The 16,656-nt window shown below is 34.7% G+C and overlaps 1 protein-coding gene across 17 annotated transcripts in view; it reads right to left on the bottom strand.

Moving 5' to 3' along the window:
• LOC145325765 (dymeclin) overlaps positions 1–16,656 on the bottom strand; it is a 78,206-nt gene that overhangs the window by 7,316 nt on the left and 54,234 nt on the right. For all 17 annotated transcript variants that reach the window (XR_013881578.1, XR_013881580.1, XR_013881581.1 and 14 more), the window contains 6 exons: positions 15,426–15,529; positions 15,050–15,080; positions 8,930–9,045; positions 7,429–7,498; positions 3,389–3,475; positions 2,694–2,777 (listed from right to left, as the gene is read on the bottom strand). Coding sequence is in view for 10 of the 17 variants with exons in the window: in XM_080168722.1 (XP_080024848.1) it covers positions 2,694–2,777; positions 3,389–3,475; positions 7,429–7,498; positions 8,930–9,045; positions 15,050–15,080; positions 15,426–15,529 (492 nt within the window). In the remaining 7 variants the exon portion in view is untranslated. The remainder of the gene's footprint in view (positions 1–2,693; positions 2,778–3,388; positions 3,476–7,428; positions 7,499–8,929; positions 9,046–15,049; positions 15,081–15,425; positions 15,530–16,656) is intronic.

Here is a 16,656-nt window from a genome sequence, read left to right as displayed (position 1 = left end):
CGATTTTACACATATTTTCTTATTCATTATTCTATAGGTATATATAACATCACTGTGGGCTAGAATTGAATCAAGACAAAAGTAAGTGCCGAGCCCTGGGGCCTATGTATGGTGAAAATAGACATAAAACCATGATTATTCCAGGTAAAACCAAAATATTTCAGCGGGGGCTTTTTGAGAAAATTAGATTTGAAAATTTCAAGTTCAATTTTCACCCCCTAGGAGTTGCCGCATAATCATGACAAGAAAAGCAAATATTATTTTTTTAAAATTTTGAACAACTTTGCTTTTATGAAGTCCTTCTTAAACCTCTCTATATATGATTTATTTTAGGCTGAATTTTCGTGACCTTTGCAAAGCAAGTGATAAAAATGGCCATTTATTAACTCCCTTCAGGAGTGGTTTTATGAAGAACTTTATAAAAGCAAAGTTGTTCAAAATTTAAAATAAATAATATTTGCTTTTCTTGTCATGATTATGCGGCAACTCCTAGGGGGTGAAAATTGAACTTGAAATTTTCAAATCTAATTTTCTCAAAAAGCCACCGCTGAAATATTTTGGTTTTACCTGAAATAATCATGGTTTTGTGTCTATTTTCACCATACATAGGTCCCAGGGCTCGGCACTTACTTTTGTCTTGATTCAATTCTAGACCACAGTGACATATAATATAAATACAACCTTTCAATGTTATTTCAGTATAAACTTGACGATGTAAACATCAATAATGTTCAAAACATCCATAAGTAGCGAAGCAAAAAATCATGGAATGGACAAACAGACAAAGTAAGTTATAGAACATTGAGATAAAAGAGATAATATGGAAAAACTCCAAGAAAATCACGAAACCCTAAAAAATAACGTTTACATCTTTTAAAGTAGGACCGACAGACAAACGAAAAAAAACAATGTATATAGGAATCTTCACTAAAAAATAGCTATTAAATCACATTTCCCCAATAGCGTCACGGGCTGACGGAGTGACTGACTGATGGACGGACATACAAAGTGAATTAGAGAGTAGCTTCACAACTAAAAACTGCAAGACTACCCTGTGCCCCAATATAACCTAACCTAACCTAAAAAACCTCCTTATTTTAGTTTTTAAAAAGTAAGCGAGTGGGGTGGTTCTCGAATAGGCACTTTGAAGGAAACTGCCTGATATTCATTAACTTGTTATGAATGCCTGTAAAGGACATAAATACTAAATAGTCGAAACATATTTAATGTCAGGGGACCCACCAAAGACTTATCATGTCAGAATACTAAAACCAGATAATAATGGAAAGAGGCAAACATAATCCTCCTTAAAATATAAAATTCAATTTGTTTGCTTAAAAACTTTTGAGACCTTTATTAAATTTTGATTCGTTTTTCCAAATTATCTTTTTCCAAAGTTTTTAGTCAATAATTTAAACTAAAATAAGATGTATTTTGCTTCATACTTTGGTGCCTGTACCAATGTATCATCCATTGTCTTATCCCTGAAGATCCCTGTAAAAGTGAAACCAGCGTTTCGGAGCCGTTTGATTTTGGTGCGGCTCCGAAGCCGTATCTGGAAATACGGCTCCGGATCCGGCTCCAGCTCCGGCCTTAAATTAAGAAAAACTCGACATATTTTTTTCCCCATAAAATATATTTTTTTTTCTTTTGAAGGTTTTAAAAGTTCAATTTTTGATAAAAATGGACTTGAAAAACTTAAAAAGGGCATTTGCACATGACAAAACAGAGTTACCAAATTATAATTTGTAAAAAAATATCTTTATTTATCTAGTCCGGAGCCGGAGCCGTTTTTAACGAAAATTACGGCTCCGGCAAAATATGGCGGCTCCCGGCTCCGAAACACTGAGTGAATCAAATTCATAAATTGGTTATTTTGTTTGGCCCAATTTATGAGGAAAACATGAATGAAAGCCTAGGTAGCAATTTTATTCATATTTATGTAAAGTTTGCCCAGGATCTTAATGGATAAGCTTATGTATGATAAATTGATATACATCTTAATTGATTTTAACAAAGGGGGGGGGGGGGGGCGAAAGTGACACTTTTTGAAACCAAAACTAAAAGTCAAAGGAACTCAACTAAAAAAAGAGTTACAGGTCTGACATTTTGCATGGCAGTTGCTTTATAGGGGTACAATATGGAAATGTGAAGAAACGGCGGCGCAACCGCCAAAAACCGCCGAGAAAAGGCAACAAAAATTACGGCGGGAAACGGCGGTTTTCGGCGGTTGCGCCGCCGTTTCTTCACAGTTCCATATTGTACCCCTATAAAGCAACTGCCATGCAAAATCTCAGACCTGTAACCCTTTTTTTAGTTGAGTTCCTTTGTTGACTCTTAGTTTTGGTTTCAAAAAGTGTCACTTTCGCCCCCCCCCCTTTTTACCATTTTTGAAGTGCTTCAAGTTTATGAACCAACAGTGTTTTTTAAACGCTGGGTACCCGTGTAATTTACAGTCCAATGTCCCCCCCCTCCCTTGAAAGTTAGCATTCATTAAGTGAAGCTTTAATTAATACACTTTGGCATTAACTCAAGTGTTTGATACTTAATTGGCTAGGGACGAACTTTTACAGGTTAAGGTTGAGTTTAAAAACCCGTGGGTCTAAAGGGATAAGAAAATAAATAAAGTAGTAAGATTTTTATCTTAACATAACAGAACAGGATTTATTAATTCATCTCAAAAGAAGTTTTACCTGAAAAGCTGGATTTTTTGAGTACATTTCAAACATTTCCCTCTTGTAGAGGACAGCGTAAACCAGGTTGGGATTGTTTTGGATCTAAACAATTTTACCTATTTATTTATTGCATCGTATTATAGACAGCTATCCATGGATATTAAAATGAAAAATCATGAGATTGAAACCAGTTTTATGAGTCCCTAGGGGTCGAAGGCCTGGACAAACAAAATTGGCTTTATCTTATGATTTTATTTTAATAGGTATTCATGGAAAATTGTCTGTAATACGAATCTATACATGATTTTTAAGTATGGCAAATAACCAGTTTTAATCTAGCAGATACTAATCAGTTTTGAAGCCATACTGAAAAATTACATATTTAGTAGCCAAATGTCCGTACGTGCGTCTGCAATAAACGGAATAGGGGAATAGTATTCAAGGTAGACATGATTTTTTGGGGCAGATTCCCTTAATTAATGATCATCCAAGATATTATCTACTTCGTCCGTCGGTCTGTCATACTGCAAAAAACAAAAACATATTTTTTTTGACACTGAACATCTGCAAGTCTGTAAGTCCATCCAAAATATTTTTGTGCTTCCCTGCTTAGAGATACTTGCTTTTTAACATGCATAGAAAAATTTGGCAACAAAGTATGTCATATTTGGTGATTTATTTTATATAAAAACTATTTGTAATTATTGTGTTACCTGATGGCTAAAACAGCTGTTGATAATTTCTAGGAGCATGCGCAGAACTTCTTCCAAAACCGCGGCATCTTGTACTGCGTCGCTAACCTAAACATGATTGTTAATGGGCTGTTTATTACATTACTCCCTAAAATCTTATATTAACCATTTCTTATTCGTAGGCTTAAACCTTAGGGACCTTGGTGAATTTTGATCGATTGTTTTATTACTTTGAGTGTTTCAACCACTAATTTAAGTCTACAAAAGGGGTAAATTGTGTATCTTCATTGGGGATGTACATTGTACATCAATTTATGGACCATTGTCTTATCCCTTTAGATACCTGGTTAGTTTTACTTTCCAGAGGAAAAATATAAGGAGCTATCCTATAAAATAAACTATAATGTATTTATGTTTGTCTGATAAGTAATATCTCGCTTACCACTCAACTTTCTATTTTTGAGAAGCCTCAAATAGGAGTAAAGATGGCTATAAGATATTTTAAATTTAAGTTTTGTTAGGTGAATGCTATTTTTCTTCCCCCTCAAATTTAGGGCCTCTAGAAAATATATCCTTATATTAACGTAATAGCATGTCTATGTGTGTGTCTAATTTAGCTTAGATAAATATAGCAATTCTAAATGAAATTTAGTACTAAGGGAAGGGGTGTATATTCTGCACAAGATTAATTTTTTTCCTCGGCTGCTAAAAGGGGGGGGGGGGGGCGTAATGACATTTATTCGTAATCCGTGAGCAAAATGGTCTAAATATTTAGCTAGACCCTTCAAACTTGATATATAAGCCTAGTCCTATAGGTATTACATCTAAATGGCAAAAAATCCAAAAAAATTTTATTTTAAGGTTAGGTTAGGTAAGAAAAACCCTGCGGAAATGGGGTTTTTAGGCTTTTTTTGGTCTATTTTGATGTGGAAACTTACCTTAAATTGTTTTTTTCTTAGGGTTTTTAACTTAAATACACTGTATCTATTCATATGGACATTATTTCAGATGATTCAGCAAGTCGGGGACCGATCCCAGGGGGCTAGGTGGGTGGCCCGCAGGGGTTAAGTGCATTTTTCCCAATACATATGTTGTGATACATCTAATTATAGGTTTTTTAGGTCAAGGAACTCAAATTCAGAGCTAATATAAGCATTAGACTAATCTGAAGCCAGCCCCATCGGGCTAGGTTGGTGGCCCGCAGGGGTAAGTGCATTTTTCCCAATATATATCTTGTTATATATCAAAATATAGGTTTTTTAGGTTAAGAAACTCAAATTCTGAGCGAAAATTACCATTAGACTAACCTGAAGCTAACCACCCCGGGCTAGGTTGGTTTTCTGCAGGGCTTAAGAGCATTTACCTAACCTAACCTAGAAACCTACTTATATTTTTACATGTTTTTCTTGAACAAACTTTGTCTATTAATGAGGACTTTATTTAAGCGGGCTAAGTTGGTGGCCCGCAGGGGTTAAGTGCATTTTTCCCAATATATGTTGTGATACATCTAATTATAAGTTTTTTAGGTCAGTTAACTCAAATTCAGAGCTAGAATTAGCATAAGACTAATCTGAAGCTGGCCCCAGCGGGCTAGGTCGGTGGCCCGCATGGGTTAATTGCATTATTTTCCAAAATACATCTTGTTATATATCAAACTATAGTTTTTTAAGGTCAAGAAACTCAAATTCAGAGCTAAAATTAGCATAAGACTTAACTGAAGCTAACCCCCGCGGGCTAGGTAGATCTTCTGCAGGGCTTAAGTGCATTTTACCTAACCTAACCGAGAAACTTACTTATTTTTGGTTTTTTCCTTGAATGAACTGTGTCTATGAATGAGGACATTATTTTAGAAGACCCAGCAAGTTGGGGACCTCCTTGGGTCAGCCTCATGTATGAAGAATCTTTTGAATGATGGCTTTAGGACTATACACTGTGTATCTAAGTAAAACCTAGCCCACCTGGGTCAGTCCCCGACTTGCTGGATCATCTTAAATAATGTTCTCATGAACAGTTTTTTCAATTAAAAAACCTTCAAAAAAGTAAGATTTTAGGTTAGGTTCGGTAAAATGCATTTAAGCCTTGCAGGCAACCCACCTAGCACGCAGGGGCTAGCTTCAGATTAGTCTGATTCTATTATTAGCTCTAAATTTGAATTTCTGGACCTAAAAAACCTATAATTTTATGTATGACAGCACATACTTTTTAAAACTGCACTTAACCCCTGCGGGCCACCCACCTAGCCTGCTTGGGTCGGTCCCTGACTTGCTTGATCATCTTTAATAATATTCTCATAAATAGACACAGTTTATTCCAGAAAAAAAAACCTAAAAAAAACAAGTAAGGTTCCAGGTTAGGTTAGGTAAAATGCACTTAAGACTTGCAGTTGCAGGCAACCCGCTGGGGCTAGCTTTAGATTATTCGGTCCCCGACTTGCTGGATCATTTTAAATAAAGTCCGCATTAATAGACACAGTTTATTCAAGAAAAAAAAACCTGTAAAAATATAAGTAAGTTTCTAGGTTAGGTTAGGTAAATGCTCTTAAGCCCTGCATAAAACCAACCTAGCCCGGGGGGGGTTAGCTTCAGGTTATTCTAATGCTAATTTTCGCTCAGAATTTGAGTTTCTTGACCTAAAAAACCTATATTTTGATATATAATAAGATATATATTGGAAAAAATGCACTTAACCCCTGAAGGCCACCAACCTAGCCCGCTGGGGTCAGTTCCCGACTTGCTGGATTATCTTAAATAAAGTCCTCATTAATAGACAAAGTTTATTAAAAAAAAACATGTAAAAATATAAGTAAGTTTTTAGGTTAGGTTAGGTAAATGCTCTTAAGCCCTGCAGAAAACCAACCTAGCCCGGAGGGGTTAGCTTCAGGTTAGTCTAATGCTAATTTTCGCGCAGAATTTGAGTTTCTTGACCTTAAAAACCTATATTTTGATATATAACAAGATATATTGGAAAAAATGCACTTAACCCCTGCGGGCCACCAACCTAGCCCGCTGGGGTCGGTTCCCGGCATGCTGTATTATCTTAAATAAAGTCCTCATTAATTAACGAAGTTTATTAAAAAAAAACATGTAAAAATATAAGTAAGTTTCTAGGTTAGGTTAGGTAAATGCTCTTAAGCCCTGCAGAAAACCAACCTAGCCCGGGGGGGTTGGCTTCAGGTTAGTCTAATGCTTATTTTCGCTCAGAATTTAAGTTTCTTAACCTAAAAAACCTATATTTTGATATATAACAAGATATATATTGGGAAAAATGCATTTACCCCTGCGGGCCACCAACCTAGCCCGATGGGGCTAGCTTCAGATTAGTCTAATGCTTATATTAGCTCTGAATTTGAGTTCCTTGACCTGAAAAACCTATAATTAGATGTATCACAACATATGTATTGGAAAAAATGCACTTAACCCCTGCGGGCCACCCACCTAGCCCCCTGGGATCGGTCCCCGACTTGCTGAATCATCTTAAATAATGTCCATATGAATAGATACAGTGTATTTAAGTTAGAACCCTAAGAAAAAACAATTTAAGGTAAGTTTCCACATCAAAATAGACCAAAAAAAGCCTAAAAACCCCATTTCCGCAGGGTTTTTCTTACCTAACCTAACCTTAAAACAAAAAATTTTGGACTTTTTTGCCATTTAGATGTAATACCTATAGGACTAGGCTTTTATACCAAGTTTGAAGGGTCTAGCTAAATTTTTAGACCATTTTGCTCACGGATTACGAATAAATGTCATTACGCCCCCCCCCTTTGTATTTTTTTCCCCTCCTAGTTTTTTTCCAGCAAGGAAGGGGATAAAATGGAAAAATATTTTCGAAACTCTTTGTTTATTCATATTATCCCCCCCCCCCCCCTTCCACTTATTCTATTAGTTTTTTTCACCAAAAAGGGGAGAAAAATGGAAGAAAATGCTTTCAGTTCTCTTAATTTTACATTTTTTCACCTAACCACATATTTTTTAAATTTTTTTTACCCCCCCCCCCCCCCCCCTCCCTCAGCAGGGTAAAATTTACAGAATATACACCCCTGACTAAGGGACAAAATTTACCTCATCAAATCCTTCCTCTGTTTCTTCCGTATCAACACATCTCAGTCCTTCTACAAGTCGGCTGTGTTTCCTAAGAAAATTGATGTAGAATATACGTGGATATTATGACAGGAGAAATTTGTTGTCTATTTTGTTTGCCAACATGGATATCAATTATTGGTCACTTTGTTTATTAGTAGTAGAGGAGGGGATGGGATGAAGGAAGATTATAAGTTGGATCATTATTTTAGCCAGCTACAAGTTTCACTGTATTAGTAGAGTACATGCAAATCTGGTGTATCATCCATGTCAATAATAAATCAATTCAAAAGAATTTGGAAAGTTGGGCGTTTCCCTGAAAATAACTTGTTGAGTACAGACCCTACCCCCTTCTTTAAAAATAAATTGAAAGTAAAGAAAGGGGGAAGGGTGTTTATTCCCCTGCGCCCTAACCCTGCGGGACTGAAAAGTATGGTTGGGCCGGATATCTGGTTTGGCGAATATTCAGCCGGATATCCGGCCATTTTCAATATCCGGGCGGATACCGGATATCCGGCATTAAAAATCAGCCAGATTTCCGGTATCCGGCAAAAAAAAGTATCTGGCCCAACCCTACTAAAAAGAGGCCAATATAACCTAACCTAAAGTAATAAACAAACAAAGCGCCCCCACGCCTTTATTTTAATTTATTTTTTAAAGTTTTCTGTGATCGACAAGGCACTTTAGGAACTTAAAAATCTTAATTTACATTCGCTACTCTACCTATGGATATTGTCTTCTTTGTTTTAAGTAATATCCACTGTTTAAAACCTAAACAGACCTTCTTTGACTATATATATTATATAATTATAATTTCAAATAACACAATTATGTAGTACAAAATTTTGCCACTAGGCGTCCCAATCTATTTTATTAACTATTATCTTTAACACCAAATAAATACTAGAGATAACTTCATCTATTAATTTTTTACGTTATTATCATAACTTCAATGGTTTCTTCATACTCAAAAAAAATATTTTAAAATTTAAATGTAAATAGCAAATTTTGTATACTTTTTAAAAATATGAATTTTTAAATTATTTATTGTTATGTTATTTATATTAGCTCCATTGTTAGGGAGGAATTCTACTTTTTTGAAAGATGCAAGACATCTCTATAATCTTAACTTTTGGTATACAGAAGGTATAAAAAGATGTGTTGCCCTTTCTGACCAATATGTGGTCAAATTGTTAGAGACTAAAAGGCTACTTTGCTAAAGTTTTAAAAGTAAGATGATCCTTTTGGCCACATAATAATTTAGGTTTGTGCACTGTTATAGCATGACTAACCCTTTGATTACACGACCTTTGTTTGGAGACACGGTGTTATAAAAAGAAAGCCTACCTTGCCAGAGTTTCAAATAGTGAGATGATCCTCTGTGCCGCATATGGATGTAGTTTTGTGCACTGTTATAGCATGACTATCCCTTTGATTACACGACCTTTGTTTGGAGACACGGTGTTATAAAAAGAAAGCCTACCTTGCCAGAGTTTCAAATAGTGAGATGATCCTCTGTGCCACATATGGATGGAGGTTTGTGCACTGTGATGACATGTTTGCTAGGGCCGCGAGACAGTTAGTGTGCAGGTACTTGTCCTGAAATATATTATTTTATAGAGGACATGCCCCTAAAGGCCTAGGAGGGACAGACAGTTGCTGTGCAGGTGTACTTGTCCTAAAATAATTTATTATATAAAGGATATGCCCCTAGAGGCCTAGGAGGGACAGACAGTTAGTGTGCAGGTGTACTTGTCTTGATATATATTATTCTATAAAGGATATGCCCCTAGAGGCCTAGGAGGGACAGACAGTTAGTGTGCAGTACTTGTCTTGATATATATTAATATATAAAGGATATGCCCCTAGAGGCCTAAGAGGGACAGACAGTAGCTGTGCAGGTGAACTTGTCCTAAAATAATTTATTATATAAAGGATATGCCCCTAGAGACCTAGAAGGGACAGACAGTTAGTTTGCAGGTACTTGTCCTGATATATATTATTATATAAAGGATATGCCCCTAGAGACCTAGAAGGGACAGACAGTTGCTGTGCAGGTGAACTTGTCCTAAAATAATTTATTATATAAAGGATATGCCCCTAGAGACCTAGAAGGGACAGAAAGTTAGTGTGCAGGTACTCGTCCTGAAATATATTATTCTATAAAGGATATGCCCCTAGAGACCTAGAAGGGACAGACAGTTAGTGTGCAGGTACTCGTCCTGAAATATATTATTATGTAAAGGATATGCCCCTAGAGACCTAGGAGAGACAGACAGTTAGTGTGCAGGTACTCGTCCTGAAATATATTATTATGTAAAGGATATGCCCCTAGAGGCCTAGGAGGGACAGACTGTTAGTGTGCATGTGTACTTGTCCTAAAATAATTTATTATATAAAGGATATGCCCCTAGAGGCCTAGAAGGGACAGACAGTTGCTGTGCAGGTGAACTTGTCCTAAAATAATTTATTATATAAAGGATATGCCCCTAGAGACCTAGAAGGGACAGAAAGTTAGTGTGCAGGTACTCGTCCTGAAATATATTATTCTATAAAGGATATGCCCCTAGAGACCTAGAAGGGACAGACAGTTAGTGTGCAGGTACTCGTCCTGAAATATATTATTATGTAAAGGATATGCCCCTAGAGACCTAGGAGGGACAGACAGTTAGTGTGCAGGTACTCGTCCTGAAATATATTATTATGTAAAGGATATGCCCCTAGAGGCCTAGGAGGGACAGACTGTTAGTGTGCATGTGTACTTGTCCTAAAATAATTTATTATATAAAGGATATGCCCCTAGAGGCCTAGAAGGGACAGACAGTTGCTGTGCAGGTGAACTTGTCCTAAAATAATTTATTATATAAAGGATATGCCCCTAGAGACCTAGAAGGGACAGAAAGTTAGTGTGCAGGTACTCGTCCTGAAATATATTATTCTATAAAGGATATGCCCCTAGAGACCTAGAAGGGACAGAAAGTTAGTGTGCAGGTACTCGTCCTGAAATATATTATTATGTAAAGGATATGCCCCTAGAGGCCTAGGAGGGACAGACTGTTAGTGTGCATGTGTACTTGTCCTAAAATAATTTATTATATAAAGGATATGCCCCTAGAGGCCTAGAAGGGACAGACAGTTAGTGTGCAGGTACTCGTCCTGAAATATATTATTATGTAAAGGATATGCCCCTAGAGGCCTAGGAGGGACAGACAGTTAGTGTGCAGGTACTCGTCCTGAAATATATTATTATGTAAAGGATATGCCCCTAGAGTCCTAGGAGGGACAGACAGTTAGTGTGCATGTGTACTTGTCCTAAAATAATTTATTATATAAAGGATATGCCCTTATATGGATCTGGTGAAGTTAAATGTTGCTGGTAACGATTATCATTAGTACAAAGTAGAACGATGTCTGTCTGTCAGACAGTTAGTGTGCAGGTATTTGTCCTACACAAAGAATAGACGCTGAAGCACTGGAAAAGATACATGTGTGACGTCATAAAAATACGTCTAAAAATAAGGATGTTATGAGAAGGGGGAAAGGAACCCCCCCCCCCCTAAAAAAGATGGATAATAAACATTTTTTTATGACGTCACACATGACACTTTCCAGCGCTTTATAGTTGCTTTCACACAAAGTGCCTGTTGAGAATTGATAACCAAACCTTCCCTTATCTTAAAATAAATTGAAAATAAGAGGGTGGGTGGGATTGCTATTGTTTTTCTACTTAACCTAACCCCTTTGGGCCTACCTAGTATCCTACCTAACCTGACCTAAAGTAATAAACAAAGAAATGAAATACCACCATACCTCATATTTTCAATTTATCAAAAAAATAAAATAGGGAGGGATTGCCAATTCTCAACAAGGTACTTTGTGTAGATTTGCCACCATATATATCTATAATACAAAGTAGAACGATGTCTGTTTGTCTGTCTGTCTGTTTGTTTGTCTGTCTGTCTGTTTGAAGCGAAGGATCTCGCTAACCGCTGAACCGATCGGGTTCTCCTTTACAGGGTAGCTTCTCATAGGTCCCGGGAAGGTTTATAACTATTTTCTTAGGGGATGGGACACCCCCAACCCCCCCACAGTGAGCCCAGGAATCCAACTTTGTGGAAAAAATTATTTTGCCCAAAAATTGAACTGTAGAAAATCAATTATTTGAAAAGTCCATGTTAATATTCATCATATTAGAGGAGGTTTGCCATTTTAAATTAATGAAAAATATAAAAATTTTAAGTTTTTATGGCCTTCTGAAGTTGTTACCCTGGAATTCACAAAATTTAGATACAAAAATCTCACAAAAAAATTATTTTTAAATTTTTTTTTATTTTACTTGCCATTTAATCAAATATTAACTTAGGACGTAATGTAATACCATTTCAGAAACGTCGTGCAATTTTCTAACGCTGGATAACAAGAAACCAAATAGTTTTGTATAAAAAAAACCTCTTAAATCCATATTAAAGAAAGTTGGTGATAATGCAAAAAAGAGCACGTTGAATATTTTTTAAAGCTCTGATTCAAATACCTTGATCTTTTTAGCAACGAGGTGAAAACTTTTAGGATTGATTTCTAGCATTATTTAGGCAATATATAAGAGGATCCCGTTGGTCTTATTAACTTTCACTTAGTTGCTTAACCTCTATAGATATTTTTGTAAAGGTCATACGCAACCTTATTAAGCTAAATTTAGTGTAGGTATAATCTTTGTATAAAAGAAACCGAATATGTGTGTGTGCTAAAGGATCTTGCTAATCACTGAACCGATATGGTTCTCCTTTAAATAGGTTCACATAAGTCCTGGAAAGGTTAATAACTATTTTATAGGAGGGTACTACCACCCTCTAGAGAGAAATCGCCCCCCCCCAAAAAAAAAAAATATTTTCTTAATTTTTTCTTTTTATACCTAACTAAAATTAAGACTGGATGTTTGTTGACTCAACCCCCCCCCCCCCAAAAAAAAAATATAAAAATATAGGATATGTAAATATTTCCCCCTCCCAACAAAAACAATAAGTTTTTTTTTCTTTTTAAAAATAATTCTGCCAGCAGCTAGCCTGCTATTCCCTTTTTCCTGCACCCTTTGGTTATACTCCATGGGCAAGATTCAGCTCTTGTCATCCTATTGGTCAATTTTAAACAAAATCCGCCAGCAATCGAATTGATCAACTTTAAATTTAGTAGAAAGATCTTAACTTTTTTGTGGAAAATGAGACAGCCAGCCGGGCCGGAGACAAAGAATTATGGGGGGGGGGGGGCGGATAATTTGTAGGGGAGGGAGGGCAGCCCAGACCAGCCTAAATTTTCACAAAAAAATAAATAAAGTAGTTCATCTATTTTAAGCTAGTTAAATCATTTAATTCTAATTTAGGGAAAAATTTGTCAAAGTATCAAAATGTAACATTTTTTTGAGGGGGGGGGGGATGTTTTGCCCCCCTTGTCGCCCCTTGGGATGAGGGGGGGGGGGAACTTTTAGGTTATAGGAATTTTTCTTATATATATATCAAAATACATTTTGTAGAAATAATTTTTAAAATAAGCGAATTAGAAGAAAAATATCTTATTTTTTCACTTTTGGGGGGTGAGTTTTAACCCTTTTCCAGTAGCCCCAGTGGGGGTTTAGGGTAAATTTTGTATTTTTAATACAGAGTACTCTAAATTCCTTTCAATTAAAAAAAATAATTGAATTTGATGGAAAAATGAGGAAGTTAGGATAAGAATTATAAATATTATACAAATTGGGGGGGGGGATATCTTGGCCCCCCAATCATCTTGGGAGGGGGGAAGGGGGGAATTTTGTTTATTCTGTAAAAGATATTATAAAAACCTTCCAATCAAAAAAAAAAAATTGTTCGATTTGGTTAAAAAATAAGGAAGTTATTAATTTTTCCACAAAATTGGATTCATGGGCTCACTGTGCCCCCCCCCCCCAAAAAAAAATAAAAATTTTCTTTTTAAAACTAAAATTAAAATTTCTCCCCCCCCCTAAAAATAAAAAAAAAATTTCTTTTAAATCTAAAATACGAAAAAATGATTTGATTAAACCTCCTGGGGCAAAGCTCTTAGAGGCTAGGGGCGAAGCCGCTAGTATTATATAAAGAAGTAGTAAAAATATAAATATTTAGAAACTACTATCCATTTTTTTTCTAATCTATAACTGCACTCAATTTGTTTTTCCTTCCATGATATCTTTGTGCTTTGCTACTTATGGATGTTATCATCCTTGTTCCATAATTTTCAACAGGGCCCCCGAAAACTACTTTACAAAGTAAATGAATGGGATATTCCTGTCCAGTTTTTTGGTTAGGAATGAATATTTTTTTACCCGAGGGAATAAATGATGGACCGATAGGTCATCATTTATTCATTTCTAACCAAAAAAATAAACAGGAATATCATTCTCATTTAAACAAAAACTCATTTTTATGCTAAAATGTGGTTTAATTTTGGTTTTTAATTTTCATTTTTCTTTTAGTAATTAGTAAAAATTCAAAAATCTTCCAAAAAAAATTAAAAATCTTCTAAAATCATACCAGGGATATAAATGAGATACCAGGGAAATAAATGAATATTTACATCCACTATTTAAGGGGTTGTTTATATGGGAATGAATATTTACATCCACTATTTAAGGGGTTGTTTATATGGGAATGAAAATTTAACAGTCTTGAAACCAATTTATTTCCTTAATTAAATAACACAGACTTTGCACTAAAGTTTGTCAGGGAGGGAGGAGACATTGGGCTTTTTTTTATAACACTAGTCCCCAAAGTTTTATGATAATGTTTTATTAATTGTTGTCTTAACAACTTTGGGGACTTTTATTGAATTTTTAATGGTGGGTTTATTAAGCTAAGAGTCCAAACGTTTTAACTACTAATTGTAAAATACATAAGAGGTAATTTTGTGTATCATCATCTGGAATGTTTATGAATTTATCGCCCATTGTCTTATCCCTTTATATCCCTGAAAGTTTAGTCAAGACAAACACTAAATTACTAAATTACATAATTAACAGGAGAGTGTTCTCCAAAAAACAGGAATCTCAAACCCAAGATACAAAAATATCAGGGGTCTAAAGGGATTAGGCAATGGCCGCAATTTTTTTGTACATTCCCAATGATGATACTAAAATTACAACTTCTGTTGATTACAATTAGTGGATGAAACTTTTGGACACTTAATGTAATGAACAAACCTATCAAAATTCAATAAAAGTTCCCAAAAATGTTAATCAATGTAATAGAAAACGTTATCATAACACTTTGGGGACAAGTGTAATAAAATTACACTTATCCCAATGCTAATCACTCCCTGCAAAAATATGACATGGAAAATATTGAATTACTTAGGGATCTTAAGGCATAAGACAATGGATAAGAACTTTATATACAAACCCCAATGATGATAAACGAAATTTCCCCTCCTGTAGATTAAAATAATTGGTTTGAAAGCTTTGAACAAACCAACCACGATTGAGTACCAGTACATCATTGGGGATGGACATCAATTTATCAGCCTTATCCCTTTAGACCCTGAATAGAAAGACTGACAAGTACGAGTTGTAGAGTAGCATCTCTACTAAAAACTTTATACATACCCGCATCTTGAGCATGTTATACTGGATTGTTCTGAAATAAAAATTTATAATTAGAAAGACATTAGCTAACTTCATTATCTTTCTATCTAGCTATCTTAACTATCTTTCTATCCTATTACATAAAGTAGTAAGTTTTCTTTTTAAATTTTCTGAAGCTTAGTATCTCAATAACTACTAGGTTCTTAGGTTCTCATTTTTAGGTAAGCTTCACATAGGTCCTGTAATGGTTTCAGGCTATTTCATTTTCAGATTTGAGACTATGGATGGTATAATGCTATTTTTTATCACCCTTTCTGGCCCTTACAATACAGCTGTGAAAATGATTTCTCAGTGTACAAGTATAATAATATCTGATTCTTCATACTAAATATTATACCTAATCACCACAAGAATGACCAGACCACCAAGAGACAGCTGTGAAAATGATCTCTCAGTGTACCATGCCATCTGACTCTGTCTCAGAATACAACCATGGATAGTCTAATAATTAGAATGTTAGGTATTTATCATATTATAGACAGCTTTCCGTGAATTTCAAAATAAAAAATTTAAGATTAAAACCTTATTTGTCAGCCCCGAGAGGCCGAAGGATAAGACTAACAAAAATGATTTTTATAGAATATTCGTGAAGAATTGTCGGAATATGATGATAAACATGATATTTCAGTATCGCTCAGAACCGGTTCTAATCCAGCTGATATTAATCGGTTTAGAATGACGGACAAACATTGTGAATGCATGATTTAAAAGAAATGGGGTATTCCTGTCCAGTTTTTTGTTTAGGAATGAATATTTCTTACCCGAGGGAATAAATCATTTATTCACGAGGGTAAGAAATATTCATTCCTAAACAAAAAACTGGACAGGAATATCATTCTCATTTAAACAAAAAACTCATTTTTTTATGCTAAAATGTGGTTTAATTTTGGTTTTTAATTTTCATTTATTTCCCGGCTATGATCATTTTTATCCCTGATATCAAGTTTCTTATAATAATTAATAAAAATTCAAAAATCTTCCAAAAAAATTTGAAAATCTTTTAAAAATGACTACCTCGGGGAAATAAATGGTTACCTCCGGGAAATAAATGAGTTATTTAAGCAAACGAAATTTAGCATAAATGGATATTTAATACCGAGGGATTTAAATATCCATTTATGCTAAATTTTGTTTGCTTAAATAACATTCTATTGCCACAAAAAGGTGATGTTAGCAAATAATTTCTTGAATAAAATCATAAAACGTTTTTTCATTTAATTTTCATTTTTTTCACTGTTGTGTTTTTATTTGACATTAAAAATAAAAATCATAAAAAATCTTCCAAATCAAAAAGAAAAAATCTTTGAATTATTGGTCAATTTGAGTTCAAAGATTTTTTTATTGTAAAAAGTAAATTTTTTTATAATATTTTAGAAAAAAAATCTTCTAACAAAAAAAAATTATCATAATCCAAGATGGCGTCAATACATGTAAAATAATATTTTCAAAACAAAAAATTAAAACTTGAATATCTTTTTTCACAGATTGAATTTCAAAAATCGGTCTTACAGTTTTTCCAAAGTCAGTATGATCTATCGAATGAAAAAGGTTTGAAACTGATAGAACAT

Source organism: Acartia tonsa, chromosome 8 (assembly GCF_053477335.1).
Source record: "Acartia tonsa isolate MP-2025a chromosome 8, ASM5347733v1, whole genome shotgun sequence".
Taxonomy (NCBI): Eukaryota; Metazoa; Arthropoda; class Copepoda; order Calanoida; family Acartiidae; genus Acartia; species Acartia tonsa.
Note: the sequence above shows the minus strand (reverse complement) of the source record. Positions and strands in the feature narration are given on the sequence as shown.